This window comes from Somniosus microcephalus, chromosome 1 (assembly GCF_052327205.1).
Source record: "Somniosus microcephalus isolate GS21.2 chromosome 1, FLI_Smic_1.0, whole genome shotgun sequence".
Classification (NCBI taxonomy): Eukaryota; Metazoa; Chordata; class Chondrichthyes; order Squaliformes; family Somniosidae; genus Somniosus; species Somniosus microcephalus.
Genome location: NC_140987.1, coordinates 101,567,256 through 101,588,718, shown reverse-complemented (window position 1 = coordinate 101,588,718; position 21,463 = coordinate 101,567,256). Strand labels below are relative to the sequence as shown.

General features: G+C 42.7%; 1 protein-coding gene across 1 annotated transcript in view; it reads right to left on the bottom strand.

The window, feature by feature from the left end:
• Positions 1-21,463, bottom strand: part of slc12a2 (solute carrier family 12 member 2) — a 244,971-nt gene that overhangs the window by 124,276 nt on the left and 99,232 nt on the right. Inside the window, 4 exon segments of the mRNA XM_085984420.1 lie at positions 2,103-2,230; positions 17,121-17,229; positions 17,960-18,070; positions 18,276-18,415. Coding sequence (XP_085840546.1) covers positions 2,103-2,230; positions 17,121-17,229; positions 17,960-18,070; positions 18,276-18,415 — 488 coding nt within the window.

The following is a 21,463-nucleotide window of genomic DNA, read 5'->3' as shown; positions in this document are numbered from 1 at the left end:
ATTCTGTGAGTATGACTAGGTCAGGCTGTTACATGACTGGTCTGTGGGAAGCCATATTAGGGCAGGTGAACAAAAGCTTAGTCAAAGACGTAGGTTTTAAAGAGCAACTTAAAAAAGGAGAGAGAGGCAGACAGGTTTAGTCAGGGAATTCCAGAGTTTAGGGTCTAGGCAGCTGAAGGCGCGATTGCTAATGGTGGAGCGAAAGAAAGTCGGGGATGCACAGGAGACCAGAACTGGAGAAGTGCAGAGATCTCCAGGGTTGTAGGGCTGCAGGAGGTTACAGAAATAGGATGGGGCAAGGCCATGGAGAGATTTGAACACAAGGCTGAGAATTTTACAATTGAGGCGTTGTCGCGTCAGGAGCCAATGTAGGTCAGCAAGCACAGGGGTAATGGGTGAGCGGAACTTGGTGAAAGTTAGGATAGGGGCTGTATAATTTTGGACAAGCTGAAGTTTACGGAGGATGGTAGGTGGGAGGCTGGCCAGGAGAGCAATGGAATAGTCAAGTCTGGAGGTAACAAAGGCTTGGAGAAGGGTTTCATGGCTGGACTGAGGCAGCGGCAGAGACTGGCGATGAGGTTGAAGTAGGCAGGCTTGGTGACGAAGAGGAGATGGGATTGGCAGCTCGGCTCTGGGTCAAATAGGACAGCGAGGTTGCAAACAGTCGGTTTCAGCCTCAGACAGTGGCCAGGGAGAGTGATGGCGTCAGTGGCTAGGGAATGGAGTTTGTGGCGGGGACCGAAGACAATGGCTTTGGTCTTCCCAATATTTAATTGGAGGAAATTTCTACTCATCCAATACTGGATGTCGGACAAGCAACGTGACAAATCAGAGTAAGTGGAAAGGTCGAGAGAGGTGGTGGCGAGGTAGAGCTAGAGTCGTCAGCGATGATATCGCCAAGGGGCAGCATGTAGATGAGAAATAGGAGGGGGCCAAGGATAGATATGGGGGACAACAGTGGTAATGGTGCAGGAGCAGGAAAAGAAGTCATTGCAGGAGATTCTCCAGCTATGACTGAATAGATAGCGATGGAACCAGGCAAAGGCAGTCTCACCCAGCTGGACAACAGAGGAGAGGCGTTGCAGGAGGATGTTGTGGTCAACCATGTCAAAGGCTGCAGACAGATCGAGAAGGATGAGGAGGGATAGTTCACCACAGTCAGTCATACAGGATATCAATCACTTTGAGAAGGGCTGTTTCAGTACTGTGTCGGGGCAGAAACCTAATTTTCAATTTCAGAAACATGACAACTGAGCAGATGAATCACAAATGGTGCTTGATATCCAAGACAAAGCAGCCCGCTTGATTGGCACCCCATCCACCACCTTAAACATTCACTCCCTCCACCACTGGCGTACCGTGACTGCAGTGTACCCCATCTGCAAGATGCACTTCAGCAACTCACCGAGGCTTCGTCGGCAGCACCTCCCAAACCCACGACCTCTTCCACCTAGAAGAGGGCAGCAGCGCATGGGAACACCACCACCTCCAAGTCACACACCATCCTGACTTAGAAGTATATCGCCGTTCCTTCATCTGTCGCTGGGTCAAAATCCTGGCACTCCCTCCCGAACAGCACTGTGGGAGTACCTTCACCACACGGACTGCCACGGTTCAAGGTGGTGGCTCACCACCACCTTCTCAAGGGCAATTAGGGATGGGCAATAAATGCTGTCCTTGCCAGCGATGCCCAGATCCCATGAACAAACAAAATATTGAAAAATATATGGGAAAAGTAGCAAATACATGTTCAAGGAAAACTACAACTACACAGACAACTACAGATCCATTAGTCTCATTTCAATTCCATGTAAATAATGCCGTTTATTAGAAGTAGAGGATTATCTGCACAGCAACAGTAAGAGATAGGAATGTCATGAACACAAATTAAATTGAATTCTAGCATCAGTGCCGTCTCAATGCGGTTTCTTCAAAATATCTAGTTCACTTTTCGCACAATACTAAATTCTGGCAACAGTGTCATACAAAGTGCTCAGTTCAAACCTGAATTGCCCTTTAACAGCAGCTGCAACTCTAATGACGAATTATTCTAATCCCCACAGATAACAAAAATCCTTTTCCACAGATAAGCAAACACTTACTGCAAGATCACCAGAGATGTTTGCCCCAGCAAGGATACCAGTAGCAGCAGGGAAGAAAATAGCAAAGACCGAGAAGAAATCTTCTCCTTCACGAAAATCGGGCCCAAAGTTTTCAGAAAATATTTCACCTGAAATAAAAATGCAAATATGTAGGCTACACAAACCTTCTAAATGACAAGATTGTAATTATTCCTTTACAACAAGGTTGTTTTATCAAAGCATTTCCTGGTGTTAAGTTACCATGCCAATACAATTTGGGCTTTCAATACAAATTAAGGATCTGAAATGTCCTGGCTTTTGTGCTCAGTGTGAAAATTATATACACTATATCCAAAATGTTTTAATCACAATAAATTGCATCTGCATAAAAGTGAGCTGATTCTTGCATCCTGTCCCCAACAATGTGATTTTTCAACACACAATGATGTGCAGAGGTCTGGGCTGCAACCACATCCATTACACCATCAGCTGAAATGTACAAGGAATGTTTACAGCAATAAAAGGGATTGATTTTATCCCAAAATCTGACCCTCTATTTTCCAATACAAGTTAACTAAACTCATTAGGTATGGTCTTCCTCATTTTTCCTATACAAATAGATTTGAAATCAGTTGTCTGCAAGGGGTTCCGCTTGGAGACACTAAGGGGGAAAAATTCAGTTGTTTGCGCCTCCCGTTAGCGCCTTAAGAGGGCGCAAAGCAACTAGTGCCCGGCGATAACTTGACATTTTGCGGCGGCGCTAAACAATACCGCCACGATCTCTTGCGCTGGCAGATCATGACGTCAGTCGAGTGCGCAACGCCCCGGTCCGGATATTGAATGGTGCCCCCTGCCGCTAGCAACGACAGGTTGAGGGTTGCTTTTTGCAGTCAGAAAGGGACTGGGGGAGCGCTATATAAAGGTGACCGCTTCCTGCCTTTTTTTGTTGGTGACATTTTTGCACCACGCATTGAGATTGAGAGAGATAGAGATTCAACGCTATGTGAAGGGGTTTTGGGTACTGAGCAGTACTTTGCAGGTTCATTCTGATTTGCCCTTCCTTGCTTCGCCAGCGCTCTGAGGTAGCGCCTCGCTGCTCGGCCTTTGCGCCTTAAGACAGGTGTGAAGCGCCTGATTTAGCGCTCCAATCACTCCAGGGGCAATAACAGCCAAGTTTGCCAGAGGCGATAATTAGCGCCAGGCACTAAACTTTGCGCACGGCCGATAATGGTGCCCCAAATGGAGCGATACTGAATTTCCCCTTCCCCCTTCCCCAGAATTTTGTGCCATGTTCCTAGAGAATCCTCCCACCACTCAGCTAGATGGATGGACTTTGTTCTGGCCATACTCTCGGCACTTGACTGGATTTGGCAGCATCAAGATTGCACATGCACAACACGAGAAATAAAACAATGGCAAAATACTGCGGATGCTGGAAATCTGAAATTACAGAAAATGCTGAAAATACTCAGGCCAGGCAGCATCCATGGAGAGAGAAACAGAGTTAATATTTCAGGTCTGGGACCCTTCATCAGAACTGGAAAAAGCTGGAGATGTAACAGATATTAAGCAGGTGCAGAGACGGGGGGGGGGTTGCTTTAGGGGGGGGGAGGAAGGAATTGAAAGAACATGCTGTGCTTATGCAAGAGGCAGGAAAGATAAAATGTTGCAAATGGGAATGGCAAAATAATACATCATGAAAAATGGGGGCAGTGGTCATTGTCTGAAATTGTTGAACTCTATGTTGAGTCCGGAAGGCTGTAAAGTGCCTAATCAAAAGATGAGTTGCTATTCCTCGAGCTTACGTTGAGCTTCATTGGAACAATGAAATAGGCCGAGGACGGTGAGGTCAGAGTGGGAGTGAAGCGCAGAATTAAAGTGACAGGCGACCGGAAGCGCAGACAGAACGGAGGTGTTCCGCAAAGCGGTCGCCCAATCTGCGTTTGGTCTCCCCAATGTAGAGGATACCGCATCGGGAGCAGTGAATACAATATATTAAATTGCACAAATTACAAGTAAATCACTTTCACCTGGAAGGAGTGTTTGGGGCCCTGGACAGTTGGAAGGGAGGAGGTAAAAGGGCAGGTGTTGCATCTCCTGCGCTTGCACAGGAAGGTGCCAGGCGAAGGAGAAGGGCTGTTAGGGGTGATTGAGGAGTGGACCACGGTGTCACGGAGGGAGCAGTCCCTTCAGAATGCCGAAAGGTGGTGAGGGGAAGATGTGTTTGGTATGAGAAATAACAGTTGTATCCAAGTCCCCAATATACCAGTGTCATTCGTTCAGAGAGAATAAGGACTAGATTAGGTTGGAGCTTTATATGCGCAGATTGGAAGCAAAACATTTCCTTATTTAATTTATAATTGTATATTTAAGTACAGGAGAGCACTGTGAAAACTGGAGGCAATTCTAAAGACCCAAATCTTAGGAACAACTCAGTGTTCTAATGCTCAATGAAGCATGCAAACCGCTTCAAGTAATGACTCCAAACATTATCCAGTTTCTCCTACCCTTACACCCAACCTAGCAAATGTCATTTCTTGAGGGCTGTTGGATGAGCTTCCCTCTGGATTTGCGCCAGTATCAAAGGCAAATGTCCCTGCTGTGAGTAGAAGGTGTGCATCTTTCTGCACGCCCGCTGTTGTTCACCGTCTGGATACCTTGGCGCCTGATGCAAGTCTTTTAATAGAAAAGGAACCGTTTTCCCTTGCAAGGCACCTAGAGCACTACTGGACAAATTGCTACATGGCCCATGTATCGAACAGTTTTAACTCACAGGAAATAGACATGTAAAATATGCAGTTACTCCATGCACTTTGTTTGCACCTGGATAAAAGCCCAAGAACCTGCCGTGGGCTGCATAAACAGGGCTCCCTCGACTATCTGGCTGTCTATGACCCACCAGCTTTGACCAATGTCAGCATTCGCTCAAGTAGTGCTAGCAACTTCTTTGTTCCAATAATGACTAATGGAGCCAGCCATTTGCATAGAAAGGGAGAAAAGGTAACCAATTTCAATCAGCTGAGTGAACTCAAATTAAAACACACATTTTAGCAGTTTCAGACGATTTACAGGTGTGAGAGTTGGTCCAGGAAGCTATAACCCTGGCTCCAATCGTTGACTGCACAGAGCTGTACGTGGTCTCAGGGAAATCAGCAAGTGGATTGAAAGATCAACATTCTCACTAGTTTTCTGCCTTGTGTGATTTGTTAAACTGGATGACTGTTGCAACATCATGGGGCAGAAACTACAGAGTCCTACAGATCTTGGGACTTGGACCCAGAACTTTCCTCAAGTCACCACTTTCCGTTAGTACGATAAAAAACGACCTAATGTCAGTTGAAGAGGGAGTCTGGGCTGCAATTAAAAAGGCAAAGTGACCTTACCACGTGTGCAACAGTTGAGGTCCTACAGAATAGGGACAGTACTTAAACCTGATCATGGTGAATGGTCAGGCAAAGTTCAGATTACACAATACAGGGCGTAGTCTCACGTTCATACACCCACATCTGTGGGCCATTAGTACCAGGCAAGAAGAAATACCAATATTTATACTATTCTAGGGTACAAAGTAATCCTGTCACGTTTCAGGATTTTATCGTTTTTCCTTCACGGAAAAGGATTCGGAGATTGGTTCTGCTGTCACCAACTAAGGAGGGTCTACAGCAGAACCTGGATCTGCTGGAGTCGTACTGCCAGACTTGGGCACTGACAATAAATCCCCAAAAAACCAAAGTCCTTGTGTTCCAGCAAAGATCCAGACATCAGGGACCCAAAATAAATTTCACACTAGGAACAACCAAAATTGAACAAACCACTAACTACACATACTTGGGCTTAAAAATCAGTTCTACAGGAAATTTCAAACTGGCTGTGAATGAACTGAAAGAGAAAGCAAGAAGGGCTTTCTATGCCATTAAAAAATCAATCCAAATAGAAATCCCAATTAGCATTTGGCTCAAAATTTTCAAATCAGTAATTGAACCAATTGCACTCTATGGCAGTGAAGTGTGGGGACCGCTAACACAACAAGAATGTGCAAAATGGGACAAACACCCAATTGAGATCCTACATGCAGAATTCTGTAAAAGTATCCTCCGGACTCAAAGGAAAAGCATAAACAATGCATGCAGGGCAGAACTAGGCCAATATCCATTAATAATCACTATCCAAAAAAGAGCCACCAAATTTTGGAAACACCTAGAAATGAGCAATCCCCGATGCTATTACAAAGCCCTGAAATGCCAAGAGAGGACCATAAAGAAGAATACCCTCAGCCAACTAGTCCTGGGACTCAGTGAAGTAACTACTAACAATAACCAGCCCCAGGACAGTGACAGCATAACACAAAGAATTCGACCCAACACAATCGTCGCTAAACAAAAGGAAAAATATCTGTCATATTGGGCAGAAACAACAAAAACCCAAAGCAAACTCAATTGCTACTTGGCCCTAAACAGACAATACAACATGGCTGATTACCTGACCATGGTAAAGGATAGCAAACTGAGAAAAACCTTGACAATGTACAGTGTCAAGTGAACATAGCCTGGCGATCGAAAAAGGTAGACACAGGCAGACCCGACTACCAAGAGAGGACAGGATATGCTCTCACTGCAGTCAGGGAGTGGTGGAGACAGAGATGCACTTCCTCACAGCTTGTAGAAAATATCAGGGCATAAGGGAGAATTTCTACCCAAAATTCACAAAAATATGCCCGGAATTCAGAAATTTGAATGACGACCAAAAGCTCCCATACCTACTAGGGGAAGAGAGAAATTGTGTAACACTAGCGGCACACTATGTTACAGCTTGCCATAAACAGAGGGACAACCACTAAATATAAGAAAAGTATATATAAATTATATGAAAGTATATTTATACACTCAGGGATATATCTGTTTATACACTATGGATAGATCTGTATTTTTGTGTACAAACATGAATGTTTTTCGATGCTTTGGCAACATAAGATGTAACTTGTCATGCCAATAAAGCGATTTGAATTGAATTGAATTGAATTGATTGGTTGGTTTATGTATAGGCGGTCGGTTTTAAAACAAAGTGAATTCACACAGGTGTAAAAAGAAAAACACAGGTTGCAGGCATTGAATATGTGTATTGGATGCCAGACAGGCCAATTGGTGGAATGTCACAGCTCATACTCTACTTCAAACTGAAAAAATAAGGGTCAATTCTCTCAAAGGCCCTATAGCTAGGAAGGGTTCTGTTCATCAAAGCTGCACCTCAAGGAGAAATGATGAGGTAGTGGTTTTATTGACAGGCTTACTGGCAAATGACTTAAGGGAAGGAAATCAGATTCACAGCCCTCCCCTGGCTGGGAACAAAGATTTAAAAAAGGACAAAGGGACACATGGGCAGATTTGAAACCGAGACTGAGGGATGTAGGTCTGATGTCGGAATTGAAAGCATGTGGCTTATTATTCCTCCCTGCAACACCCCCCGCCCACCTTATTTTTTGAGAATGGAGATCAAGTAAGTGGAATTTGCTTTGACTGTTGCTCTATGCTCATTTGTTGTCTGCATAATAAAAAGGAGCTTAACAAGAAGTATCTGGCCTCGTCTCACCAACCATTTCAGTCTGCCTTCAGAAAGCATGAACTGCCCGAGTACACATTCAAAGGATGCTACATCAAGTTAAAAATCACACGAGGATCATCCGACTGTTATACCCCCAGATTACTCCAATGTATAATTAATGAGTTATCGGGCAGTACAGGCACACTCTTGAATGCAAGATATTCAAGACCATTTATGGGATGACTAGCAGCAATGTACTTGAGAAAATATCCAAGGCCAACCTGAAACTTGTAACAAGTCCATTTTGGACAAGTGAATGTGATGGGATGCATTGCTAGGAAAAGTTTAACATGTGGATTTAGGCTAACACTCCAATGCAGTACGGAGGGAGTGCTGCACTGTACTGTCAGAGGTGCCGTCTTTCGGATGAGACGTTAAACTGGGGTTCTGTCTGCCCTCTCAGGTGGACGCAAAAGATCCCATGGCACTAAATTGAAGAGCAGGGGAGTTATCCTCAGTGTCCTGATCAATATTTAATCCCTCAACCAATATCACTAAAACTGATTATCTGGTGATTATGTGATCACATTGCTGCTTGTGGGACCTTGCTGTGCACAATTTGGCTGCCGCACCTCCTACATTGCAACAGTGACGACACTTCAAAAGTATTTCATTGGCTGTAAAGCACTTTGGGACGGTGAGGGAGTGAGGGAGTGAGAGAGATATGATCCAGGTTATATTTCAATACACTCTGATCCCTAGATTCTAGAACGGTCTCCATGGATTGGAAGGTAGCAAATGTAACCCGCTATTCAAAAAAAGGGAGACACAACAAGGAACAATAGAGCAGTTAGCCTGACATTAGTAGTCAGGAAAATGCTAGAATATTTTATGAAGGACGTGGCAGCAGGGCACTGAGAAAATATTTAAGATTTTCCAAGTCCCCAGAGTTATATGTTGGATATTGTATTTGACAAATCTATTAAGAATTTTTTGAGGTTGTAACTCGCAGGGTAGATAAGGGGGAACCAGTGGACGTAGCATATTAGGATTTTCAAAAAGCATTCATAAGGTGCCACACAAGAGGTTATTACACAAAATTAGGGCTCATGGGATTGGGGTTAATCTATTGGCACGGAGTGAGGATTGGTTAATTGTCATAACAGAGAGTAGGAATAAACAGGTCATTTTCGGGTTGGCAGGCTGTAGCTAGTGTGGTGCCGCAAGGATCAGTGCTTGGGTCGCAGCTATTCACAATCTATATCAATGACTGCAAAGAAGGGACCAAGTTTGCTAGTGATACAAAGCTAGGTGGGAAGGTACAGGAAACTTTGGTTTATCTGGAGGTTATATGTCCGGAATACTCGATCTAACGGCAAAAATCAGGAGCCGTTTTCTATATTTTTTTTTTTTTTTTTAGTTCGTTGCTTTTTTCCCCCCCCAGCCAAGCACTGCAAGGTCTGTAGCTATAGCAACAGCTTCAGCTACAGACATTTGCAGCTGCAGCCGACTGTTTTGAAGCTGTTGCTAAGCAACAGGGTTTGTTGATTCACACGGAGCTTCTCAGTTTCGTATGTTTAAACATTAACTCTGGTATGTCCGGCACTTTTGATGTTACGGCACCAGCTCGGTCCCGTCAGTGCCGGATATCAGAAAGTTTCCTGTAAGTTGTGAGGAGGATGCAAAGGGATATAGACAGGTTAAGTGAGTGGGCAAGAACATGGTAGATGGAGTATAATGTGGAGAAATGTGAAGTTATCCACTTTGGAAGGAAAATAGAAAAGCAGGCTATTTTAAAAAAAAATTTTTATAAATGGTGAGAGATTGGAAAATGTTGGTATTCAGAGGGACCTGGTGTCTTGTACACAAATCACAGAAAGTTAACATGCAGGTAACAGCAAGCAATTAGGAAAGCAAAGGGTATGTTAGCCTTTATTATAAAAGGATTGGAGTACACGAGTAAATAAGTCTGACTGCAATCATATAGGGCCTTGGTGACACCATACCTGGAGTAGTGTGTGCAGTTTTGGTCTCCTTACCTAAGGAATGACATACTTGCCTTAGAGGGAGTGCAACAAAGGTTCACTAGACTGATTCCTGGGATGGGGGAAATTGTCTTACAAGGAGAGATTGAGTAGGCTAGGCCTATATTCCCTAGAGTTTAGAAGAATGAGAGATGATCTCATTGAAACATATAAAATTATTAAGGGGCTTGACAGGGTAGATGCTGGAAGGATGTTTCCCCTGGCTGGAGAGTCTTGAACTAGGGGTCACAGTCTCAGAATAAGGTTTTGGCCTATTAGGACTGAGATGAGAAGAAATTGCTAGATTATTGGATACCAAAGGAACCAAGGGATATGGCGGGAAAGTGACATTGAGGTAGATCAGTCATGATCTTATTGAATGAAGGCGCAGGCTCAAAGGGCCGAATGGCCTACTCCTGCTCCTATTTCTTATGTTCAATAAAATCCTGCCTGGAGCTTCATTTGGGAGAAATTGAAAATGCTTCTATTCACTGCTTACTTACATTTTCTCAACTGTGTGCATTATGCAGGAGTAAGTGCTCCCAGCGGACAAGAGGCAATGTCACCTTGGAAAGAGGGCCCTGCACCAGTTGCCCAGAATACCACAGGATGCGGAGTAGAAGCTCCCCCTCACAGTTTTGCTCAGATACAGCTCCCCAGGAGATGCCAGAATTTGAACTGACTGGCAGTGAATAATAATAGAGCAGGTAAGTGCCAGATTTGATTCACAATCAGTGTCAAAGCAGCTGATCTCAGCTGGGATGTAGGAGAACTACAATTAGCTCAGTGAAGAGGAAAGAAATGGTCAGAATTTCAATTTCTGAAGGCAATCCAGATCTACATGTGTGCAGATCAGGTGACAACAGAATGAGGCACAGTTGAGATGCTCCCTGTATTTGAGCAGCTTGTGAACCATCAAGGTTTGCACATGAATAATGATGACCTGGCCAAAACATAAGGAAAAAAAACTGACAAGGAGGGTAAAAAAAAAGGAATGTTATAGAAATGGCTAAGACATAGGACAAGAGGAGAATTGAGGATGTGGTCACAATAAGCATATGGACAAGTGAAAGGTCACCTTGAGCATGGTGCAAGTAGTTTTTTTTTTAAGAAAGGAGGCAGTATCTTCGGGTGACTTTTCTCTCTTTTCGCCTGTTTATTAGCATCTGGAGAATGATGGAAGAAGAAAAATACTTCCCAATTCAAACAGGATTTTCTGGCTTAGCTCACTGTTTATCTTCTCCCAAAATAAAATAGCTGTTTTTGCACTACATCCTCCAATGGCTTGACAATAAACCGACCAAACTCTGAGTTGAGTGACATGTGTGCCTTATACTCACGTGGGTGACAATCAACTGCTTCTACAGCTCATGGTACAAGCCTGTCTTTTCCTTTCAGGCAGCTGTGCAGTAGAAAAATGCTCTACAGGAACAGTCACCACAGGTTTTTTTTTTTTTTTTTTTTAAAAAGCATTGGTCATTCTGAACCAGGATGTCATAATCTTTTCCCGTCAACACAGTTTAAGCTTCAGTGAGGACTGCAGTATGTGACCCCACCAAAATGAGGAAATGTGAGAGGGAAGAAGGTAGTAATTACACACTGCAGTGAATGGGGGTAGGGAGGGAAAAAAATGAAGCTAAGCCAAGAAAAGAAACAATTCTGAACTGACAATAATTGACTAGAGGCAAAGAGAGACTAAAATACATTAGTCAAACAAACCTGGGATTGCAGAGGGACAGCAGAGACAGTAATGAAGCTTAGGAGAAACCAAAACAAAATGCATACAGAACTGAGCTAACCAATAAACAGGAACTACCAATGCACTGCATTCTTTTAACTATTTGATCCACAGAAAGGAAGTTACCAAGACTTGGGAGGAATGACTAGAAGAAAATAAAACAAAGTTGGACATCAGCAAGCCAAAGTTTAGAAACAGGAATTAGCATGAACAAAGACAATTACATTTGGAGGTTGAAAAAAAAAGCTTTCCCAATGACTCATAACATAAGAAATAGGAGCAGGAGTAGGCCATTCGGCCCTTTGAGCCTGCTCCGCCATGCAATGAGATCATGGCTGATCTTTTGCCTCAACTCCATTCACCGGCCCTATCGCCATATCCCTTGATGCCTTCACTAGTCAGAAATCTATCGACTTCTGTTTTGAATATACCCAATGACTGAGCCTCCACAGCCCTCTGGGGTAGAGAATTCCAAAGATTCACCACCCTCAGTGAAGACATTTCTTCTCCTCAGTCCTGAATGGCCTACCCTTTATCCTGAGGCTGTGGCCCCTGGTTCTAGACTCCCCAGCCAAGGGAAACATTCTCCCAGCATCCATCCTATCAAGCACTGTAATAATTTTGTATGCTTCAATGACAACCCCTTTCATTCTTCTGAATTCAAGAGAATACAGGCCTAGTTTACTCGATCTCCTCATACGACAGTCCCGCCATCCCAGGAATCAATCTCGTGAACCTTCACTGCACTCCCGCTATGGCAAGTAGATTCTTCCTTAGGTTAGGAGACCAAAATTGTACACAGTAGTCCAGTTGTGGTCTCATCAAGGCCCTATATAATTGGAGTAAGACTTCTTTACTCCAGTACTCAAATCCTCTTGTAATGAAGGCCAGCATACCCTTTGCCTTCCTAATGGCTTGCTGCACCTGCACATTCACTTTGTGACTCATGTACAAGGACACCCAGGTCCCTTTGAGCATCTGCATTCCCCAATCTTTCACCATTTAGGAAATACTCTGCCTTTCTGTTTCTTCTACCAAAGTGGATAACTTCACATTTATCCACATTATATTCCATCTGCCATGTTCTCGCCCACTCACTGAGCCTGTCGAGATCCCCTTGAAGCCTCTTCACATCCTCTTCACAAGTGACACTGCCACCTAGCTTTGTATCAGCAGCAAATTTGGAAATGTTAAATTTAGTCCCCTCATCCAAATCATTGATATAGATTGTGAATAGCTGGGGCCCAAGCACCGATCCTTGCGGTACCCCACTAGTCACAGCCTGCCAACCTGAAAAAGACCTGTTTATCCCTACTCTTTGTTTTCTGTCTGTTAACCAATTCTCAATCCATGCTAGTACCTCTCTGGCCACAGGGGATGTGCCAGAGGACTGGAGAACCGCTAATGTAGTACCATTATTCAAGAAGGGTAGTAGGGAAAAACCGGGGAACTACAGGCCAGTGAGCCTAACATCAGTGGTAGGAAAATTATTGGAAAAAATCCTGAGGGACAAAATTTGTCTCCACTTGGAGAGGCAAGGATTAATCAGGGATAGTCAACATGGCTTTGTCAAGGGAAGATCATGTCTGACTAATTTGATTGAATTTTTTGAGGGGGTGACTAGGTGTGTGGATGAGGGTAACGCAGTGGATGTGGTATACATGGATTTCAGTAAGGCCTTCGATAAAGTCCCGCACAGGAGACTGGTCAAGAAGGTAAGAGCCCATGGAATCCAGGGTGCCTTGGCACATTGGATACAAAACTGGCTTAATGGCAGAAGGCAGAGGGTGATGGTCGAAGGTTGTTTTTGTGACTGGAAGCCTGTGGCCAGTGGGGTACCACAGGGATCGGTGCTGGGTCCCTTGCTGTTTGTGGTCTACATTAATGACTTGGATATGAATGTAAAGGGTATGATCAGTAAGTTCGCGGATGATACAAAAATTGGTAGGGTGGTAAATAGCAAGGAGGGTAGCCTCAGTCTGCAGGACGATATAGATGGGTTGGTCAGATGGGCGGAACAGTGGCAAATGGAATTTAACCCGGAAAAGTGCGAGGTGATGCACTTTGGGGGGACTAACAAGGCAAAGGAATACACAATGAATGGAAAGACCCTAGGCAAGACGGAGGGTCAGAGGGATCTGGGTGTGCAAGTACACAGATCCCTGAAGGCGGCGGAACAGGTGGATAAGGTGGTAAAAAAGGCATATGGGATACTTGCCTTCATTAGCCGAGGCATTGAATATAAGAGCAAGGAGGTTATGATGGAGCTGTATAAAACACTGGTTAGGCCACAGCTGGAATACTGTGTGCAGTTCTGGTCGCCACACTACAGGAAGGATGTGATCGCGTTAGAGAGGGTGCAGAGGAGGTTCACCAGGATGTTACCAGGGCTGGAGCGCTTCAGCTATGAAGAGAGACTGGGCAGATTGGGTTTGTTTTCCTTGGAGCTGAGGAGGCTGAGGGGGGACATGATTGAGGTGTACAAAATTATGAGGGGCATAGATAGGATGGATGCTGAGGAGCTTTTTCCCTTAGTAGAGGGGTCAATAACTAGGGGGCATAGATTCAAGGTAAAGGGCGGGAGGTTTAGAGGGGATTTGAGAAAGAACTTTTTCACCCAGAAGGTGGTTGGAGTCTGGAACTCACTGCCTGAAAGGGTTGTGGAGGCAGAAACCCTCACAACATTTAAGAAGCATTTGGATGTGCACTTGAAATGCCATAGCATACAAGGCTACGGGCCAAATGCTGGAATATGGGATTAGATTAGACAGGGCTTGATGGCCGGCGTGGACACGATGGGCCGAAGGGCCTCTATCCGTGCTGTATTACTCTATGACTCTATGATTACCCCCAATTCCACGTGCCCTAATTTTGTTCACCAACCTCGTGTGGGACCTTATCGAAGGCCTTCTGAAAATCCAGATACACCACATCTACCAGTTCCCCATTGTCTACGCCACTAGTTACATCCTCAAAGAACTGCAATAATTTTGTCAAACAGGACTTCCCTTTCATAAATCCATGCCCTGATAGAAACTAATAGTAAGATTGCGCAGAGTCAAAGTGCCCAGTTATTGCATCCTTTATAATGGATTCCAGCATTTTCCCAATTACTGATGAGGCTAACAGGTCTGTAGTTCCCCATTTTCTCTCTTCCCTCCTTTCTTAAATAGCAGGGTTACATTTGCTATTCTCCAATCTGCAGGAACCATTTCAGAATCTACAGAATTTTGGAAGATGACAACCAATGTGTCCAATATTCCAATGGCCACCTCTTTCAAAACCCTAGGATGTAGGTCATCTGGTCCTTTGGATTTGTCAACTTTTAGTCCCATTAATTTTGCTAGTACTATTTTTTTACTAATAATTTCTTTAAGTTCCTCATTCTCGTCACACCCTTGGTTTTCTCTTACTTCGGGAGGTTTTTTGTGTCTTCCTCCGTGATGACAGAAACAAAGTATTTATTTAATTTCTCTGCCTTTTCCTCATTCCCCATTATTAATTCTCCCATCTCTGACTGTAAAGGACCTACATTTACCTTCACCAGTCTTTTCCTTTTCACATACCTATAGAAGTTTTTGCAATCCGTTTTTATATTTTGCGCTAGTTTGTGCTCATATTCCATTTTCCCTTTCTTTATCAATTTCCTGGTCCCCCTTTGTTGATTTCTAAAAAGATCCCAATCCTCAGGCTGACCACTTTTTCTGGCAACTTTATAAGCTTCCTCCTTTGACTTAATATACTAGCTTTAATTTATTTTGTTAGCCATAGTTGGATCGCTTTTCCTTTTGGGTTTTTATGCCATAGAGGAATATGTTTGTTGCAAATTATGCATTATTTCCTTGAATGTAAGCCATTGTATGTCCACCTTCATACTTTTAGTGTAGTCTCCCAATCTACCATGGTCAACTTGTCCCTCATACCCTTGTAGTTTCCTCTGTTTAGATTGAAGACCTTAGTTTCAGATTGGACTACATCACTCTCAAACTTAATGTAAAATTCAATCATATTATTGTCACTTGTCCCTAAAAGGCCCCTTTACCACAAGATTATTGATTAGCCCTTTCTCATTACACAGTACCAGATCCAGAATAGCCTGTTCCCTGGTTGGTTCCTCCACATACGGATCCAGGAAACCATCTCACATGCATTCCAAGAATTCGTCCTCCACACCATTAGTGGCAATTTGATTTGCCCAGTCAATATGTAGATTAAAGTCCCCCATGATTACCATATTGCCCTTGTTACATGCACTTCTAATCTCTTGATTGATACTGTGCCCTACATTACCATTGCTGTTTGGTGGCCTATACACAACTCCCACCAATGTTTTCCACCCTTCGCTGTTTTAGCTCCACCCAAACGGATTCCAGTTCCTCATCGCGATCTGCCAAGCCAAGATCTTTTATCTCTACCGTACCGATCTCATCCCTTATTAACAGCACTACGCCACCTCCTTTTCCTTTTTGTCTGTCCTTCCTAAATGTTGAGTACCCTGGAACATTCAGTTCCCAGTTTTGGTTACCCTGCAACCATGTCTCTGTAATGGCAATTACATCATACCAATTTACTTCCATTAGTGCCATGAATTCATCCACCTTGATGCGAATGCTACGTGCATTTAGCTAAAGTGCCTTCAACTTTGCCTGTTTAATATTTTTCTGCACTTTGACCCTCTTTACTGTTGGCCTTTGTTTCTGCTCCCTACTAGTTTTGCTGACTACTTTTCTAACTTGCACTTCCAGCTGTTTCTCTTCATTCTGGGCCCACACTTAAGTTCCCAGCCCCCTGACAAACTAGTTTAAATCCTTCCCAACAGCACTAGCAAACCCCCCTGCAAGGATGTTGGTCCTGTTTCTGCCGAGGTGTAACCCGTCCAGCATGTACATGACCCACCTTCCCCAGAATTAATCCAAATGACTCAGGAATTTAAATCCCTCCCTCCTACACCATCTCTCCAGCCATGCATTCATCTGGTCTATTCTCCTATTTCTGCTCTCGCTAGCATGTGGCACTGGAAGTAATCCTGAGATTACTACCTTTGAGGTACTGCTTTTTAATTTATTTCCTAGCTCCCTATATTCTGCTTGCAGGACCTCGTCCCTCTTTCTACCTATGTCATTGGTACAGATATGGACCACGACCTGTGGCTGTTCACCCTCCCCCTTCAGAATGATTCAGCAGATTTGTCCAGATAGTAACTGGGCAATTTGGACCAGTAAGGCCCAGGTTCAATCCACAGTCTATGCTGAGCTAGTTGATCTCAGATGGGGTGACTATATTGGCATTGATTGCCGCAGTTCTGGGTTAGGGAGAGAAAAGAAACAGGGTTCCTGCATCTGATTGCTATTGAACTACCCCTGCTGCAAGTATGTATTTGGGGATGTCAAGGTCATGCATAGATGTGCTGTCTTAACTGTTGCCTGCTACAGTTAGTGTACCAGCAATCACATGGCTACTTGGATAAGGTAACTGGCATCCATGACACTGCACCCGATCAAGGAAGCAACACCTTCAAAGGAGAGTGGAATAAATTTGCAAGGAAGAAAGATGGAGGTTAGAAAGGAGTAACCATATTAGCGTGTCAAGTTCGTAATTCATTGAAGTCTAAATGACAGTTCTCAAACCACTTTACCCAGTTGTTCCAATAACAATGCTGTACAGCATGCTGATAATAGTATACTATCAGAATCACATATTTCAAATGGCAGATTTCAACTGTAGAACCACTACACGTACCTCGGTAATTAAAAAATCCTTTCGCTCGTTTGTCATTAGCTGGGATGAAAGTTCCCACAGTGAAGTTAACTATAGCTGTTAGCAGAATTCCCAACAGCACAATTTGAGCCTGCAATGAAAGAAGTGTGTTAAAAAAATGGAAACATTTACAATTGCTATTCTGAAAAGACTATGGGGTATGTTCTGCAAGATCCTGTGCAACTGGCAAGCCTCACACACAGCAGACACGGATTGCATCACTGCAGCACATTGAGAGATTCTGCCACCTTTGTCCGCTATGAGAGGCCTGCCAGCAGCTCTGGGGGAGGGGGGGTCTCAAAATTTACCCCGATCTGCAGTCTCCCAGAATGTTTGATGAAAATCTTATGAATCAAAGCATGTAGAATATTGTTACACACATGTAAAACTGCAATTTATGGATGGCTAAAAATTGGAGTTTATTTTCACAAAGGAGACCCTGCAATTCACAAATGTCCAATTTATGATGGGGTATTAAAAGACAAAGCTCAATGCTCCCCCTCCTATTCCAAGGTCTCAGTTTATCCGTGGAATATATTGGCAGTATCCAACCATTACCTGATCTTCCATCCCACTCTTTTCAAACCTTCCAGTGTCCTCTACAGTGGATTCTGACCCTTCACCCTGGATTTAAAAAAATCCTCCCGAACAGCTTCTCAGTACTCCCCTACCCCACCAAAACAAAGTTAAAACAAAATGTGTAAACTTTATAGTATCAACACCATAAAGTTAACAACTCTAGGTAAACAAAGCCTTTAGAGAGAGAGAGTATTACTTTCAATTTCCAGTATTTCTTTTCTGAACCCATATTAGAGTCCTACCTTAGCTTCCCATTCCATGCCTGCAACAGATATGCCAAACAGGACCACGATAGTAACGGATCCTATAATCCGGATGTCACTCATTTCATCAATCATGAGTGCATTATGTTCCTCAAGAAATGGAAAAAAAAAGTCAACTTTAAACAAATTAAATCACTACGTGCATTAACTTCTCAATACTGCAATAAAAGAATTTAATCATTAAAGTCAATTTTTTAATATGTTAGCATCATGTGGATCTCGACGTTTAATCTGTACTTTTTTCTGAAAGTCTGAAAGAAGCTTTATTGATTATATTTAACCAAATACAACTTACCACAAGCAGATCTCGAACCGTCTCCGCAAAGCCAACCACATACATGGCTACAGCTACTGCATTGGCAAAGGCAAAAATGAGGCCAATTGCACCACCAAATTCAGGTCCCAAACTTCTGGATATTAAGTAATATGCTCCACCTACAAACAGAAATGCAATTTTATTGGCAACAATTTTTATACACAATCTCCTTTTCCATTTTGTAACATCTTAACCTGACAGGAAGGTTCAGAATGACATATCCAAACCAAACCAAAAATCTAAGTTAAATCATTTGAATCTAAAAGGGAAGTGCTGTACTACGAAAGCAGTTAAGAGTATGCATTATAAATTACCACCAGTGTGAGCAATTTAGCAAATTTCCAGCTCAAGAACCCACTCCAACAAGTGTGCAGAGTCCTGAAAAGGTACCAAATGACCTTGGGTTTTACGATAACCAGACTAAATTTCCGCATCCAGGGGCCACGTGTACACATACAAATTAAAAAATTATCCGCTAAATGTTGGTGTATTACTCAGTACTAAAACTAGCCCTAGTCTATTTGTGAAGATGATTCATCCATGATGGGAACTTCACAACAAATGAGACTATATATACACACACACACACACACAACTCATTGTTCTGCGGTACAAAACAGTAACCTCTTGCTTTAAATGGTGTAAATTCTTCCAATTTAGAATATTACATAAAACCCTGCAACTCACTCCCAACTGGACATTATTAAATATGTAAAAAAAGGTACAGAATGTTTGCAAGCCCTGCACACATTTACAGGGAACTGCACCCATTATCTGAATGCTCAGTTCTAAAAGTTTAATCATCTGGAGTGGTCTGTTGCCAGTCACTTAGCCAGCATGACTCTCAGTCAATGGGAGGAACAGGCTTGCTATTCATAGTCTGTTCTTTTGCCCTGGCCTGGGTTGGTTCCCATCATATGCAGTGAGATAAGGACTGGATATAAAATTATCCCATTCAGCTCCCCTGGCATATTTTCCTGGATGACCTTCATTGTATAGCAAAAAGACATTCCATGGCAACAGAAAGCCATCAAAATATGATCCAACACAGAGCGAGAGAGGTGAACATGAAGCTCCAAAATACTCTAGTCCTGAAATTGAGAGAATCAAGCCTCAGCATAGTCCATGGCCGAGAAGGACAGAGCCAAGCCCAGAGTCCCAGAACTGGAGAACAGTGGATCATCTTATTCTTCTTCCTTTCCCAATATACTTATGTGAACTTGCAACGGTCATACGTGGTGCAGTACCATGACCAATGCAGAGTCAAGGCACCATGGTTCATGCTGTTATCTAATAGTCATTGCAGATAGCATGAGAGTAGCTGGTTGCAGCTGGTGGGATATATAATTAAACTGATCCATCAGCTGCATGAGGTTGAACAATATACAGTATGTGGCTCAGGTTTGCTCCTCTATTGTTGCTCACAAGTTTGTGCTTATGCATCCTGGTGAAAGGTGAGGACTTATTTGTAGTGAAACTCTCCCTTCCAGTCTCATAACTTAAATCTAAATAGCAGAACTAAACTATAATAGTTGCAGTAAGGTGGCACTATGAACAGGAAAGTTCAAAACATGCACAGCTGAGAGAATATTACAGGCTACAAAACACCACCAGGACTATGTGAACCTGCATCTCTGAAGTCTCTTAAGTTGCGGATTCAGCAATCCTCAGAAAAACTGAAAACTAGCATAATACCCAACTAAAATCAAACTTGAGATTGTTATCCTTTGTAAATAAGTCATTTGCAAGGGTATCACATGACTCATAAGTGGGTTTGTTTTACAAACTAATGTCAGTTTTCTGGGGAACAAGTGGTGTATTCAATTATTTAGATTTTTCTTTTTTTTTTTAAAGTTGCCAAGTATATAAAAAAACAATTTACTATCCCAATTTAAACTGACAAACTCAGAAGAGACACGATCTTGTGTGAAATTTAAATGTTAATGTCAATTGCTAACTCTTCCACATCACAGTAAGCAATTCTTAGCCATTTTCTAAATTTGAAGCTTCAGGAGATGAAAGTGCCCTGTATTACCAAATTGGCTGTAGCACAAAAACCATAATTAAAAATAAAACAGCTAATTAGTGGAGAAACCTAGAATAAAGACACAAACATTCCTGAAGCAATTCACACCTTCCTGGTCTATTTCATCTATTAATTAAAATCAAACAAACACTCATTTAATATTTTCAAAAGTACGCAAACATATTTAACTACTGATTGCAACTTGGTAGAGTTTTGTGAAATCATTTAGTTGTTAAATGTGACAGCAACTGTTTAAAACTTATAACTTCTCTATTTATTAACTTATGATACACAGCACTGGGCTTTACTCTGGTATGCAATAATTTCTCCAGCAACATCAAAATTAAGTGAACACTAATTACATCAAGAGCATTCCTTTTCTCATAGTGTTGCAGAATTTCATAGATGCAGGAAAAGCCCCAAAGACAAGGTTCTCGTCTTCTTGGTTTTTTTTGCATAGTTGTGACTAGAACCTTTAAATCAGTCAGCTAGACTAAATGAAATCTAATTTGCAGCACGTTGACAGGCTAAACACAGATTTAATAAAGATGCACGAATTTTCATAAGAAAGATCACAAAGCTTTTTTGTTTAGATTACACAAATGCTTTGTGACTTGACATCACATAATTTCATCAAACATTAAACAGCATCAGATGAGCTTGCATATCAGAGGAGGTAGAGGTCATCAATCCAAACAGAGATTCAGGCGACCAAAAAAAACCAAACTAATGGGCAACCGCATTGCACGATGCACAACACAGAAGTCCCGAGCAATCTGCGCAACAAGTGGAAGCCTTGCAAATTATTTTAAATAAGCAGACTTGTATACTTTATTTCATAAACAAAGGTGTCCTCAGGCCCAGGATTAGTTACTGCAAGTCCGGAAACAAATAAATTAAAATTCCCAGCATAGAAATTGCAGTGTGTGTGTGTGTTACACACAAACACTGAGCATCATGGAGCAGGGAAGTCATAACTTCACTGCCTCACTTTGCTCAATTCCCAGTCTGAAAAGGCTTGCCCAAGTGGTCATAGTCACACATGAACCTCGACAGTAAATGTTAGAAACATAGAAAAAAATAGGAGCAGGAGGTGGTCATTCGGCCCTTCGAGCCTGCTCCGCCATTCAATATAATCATG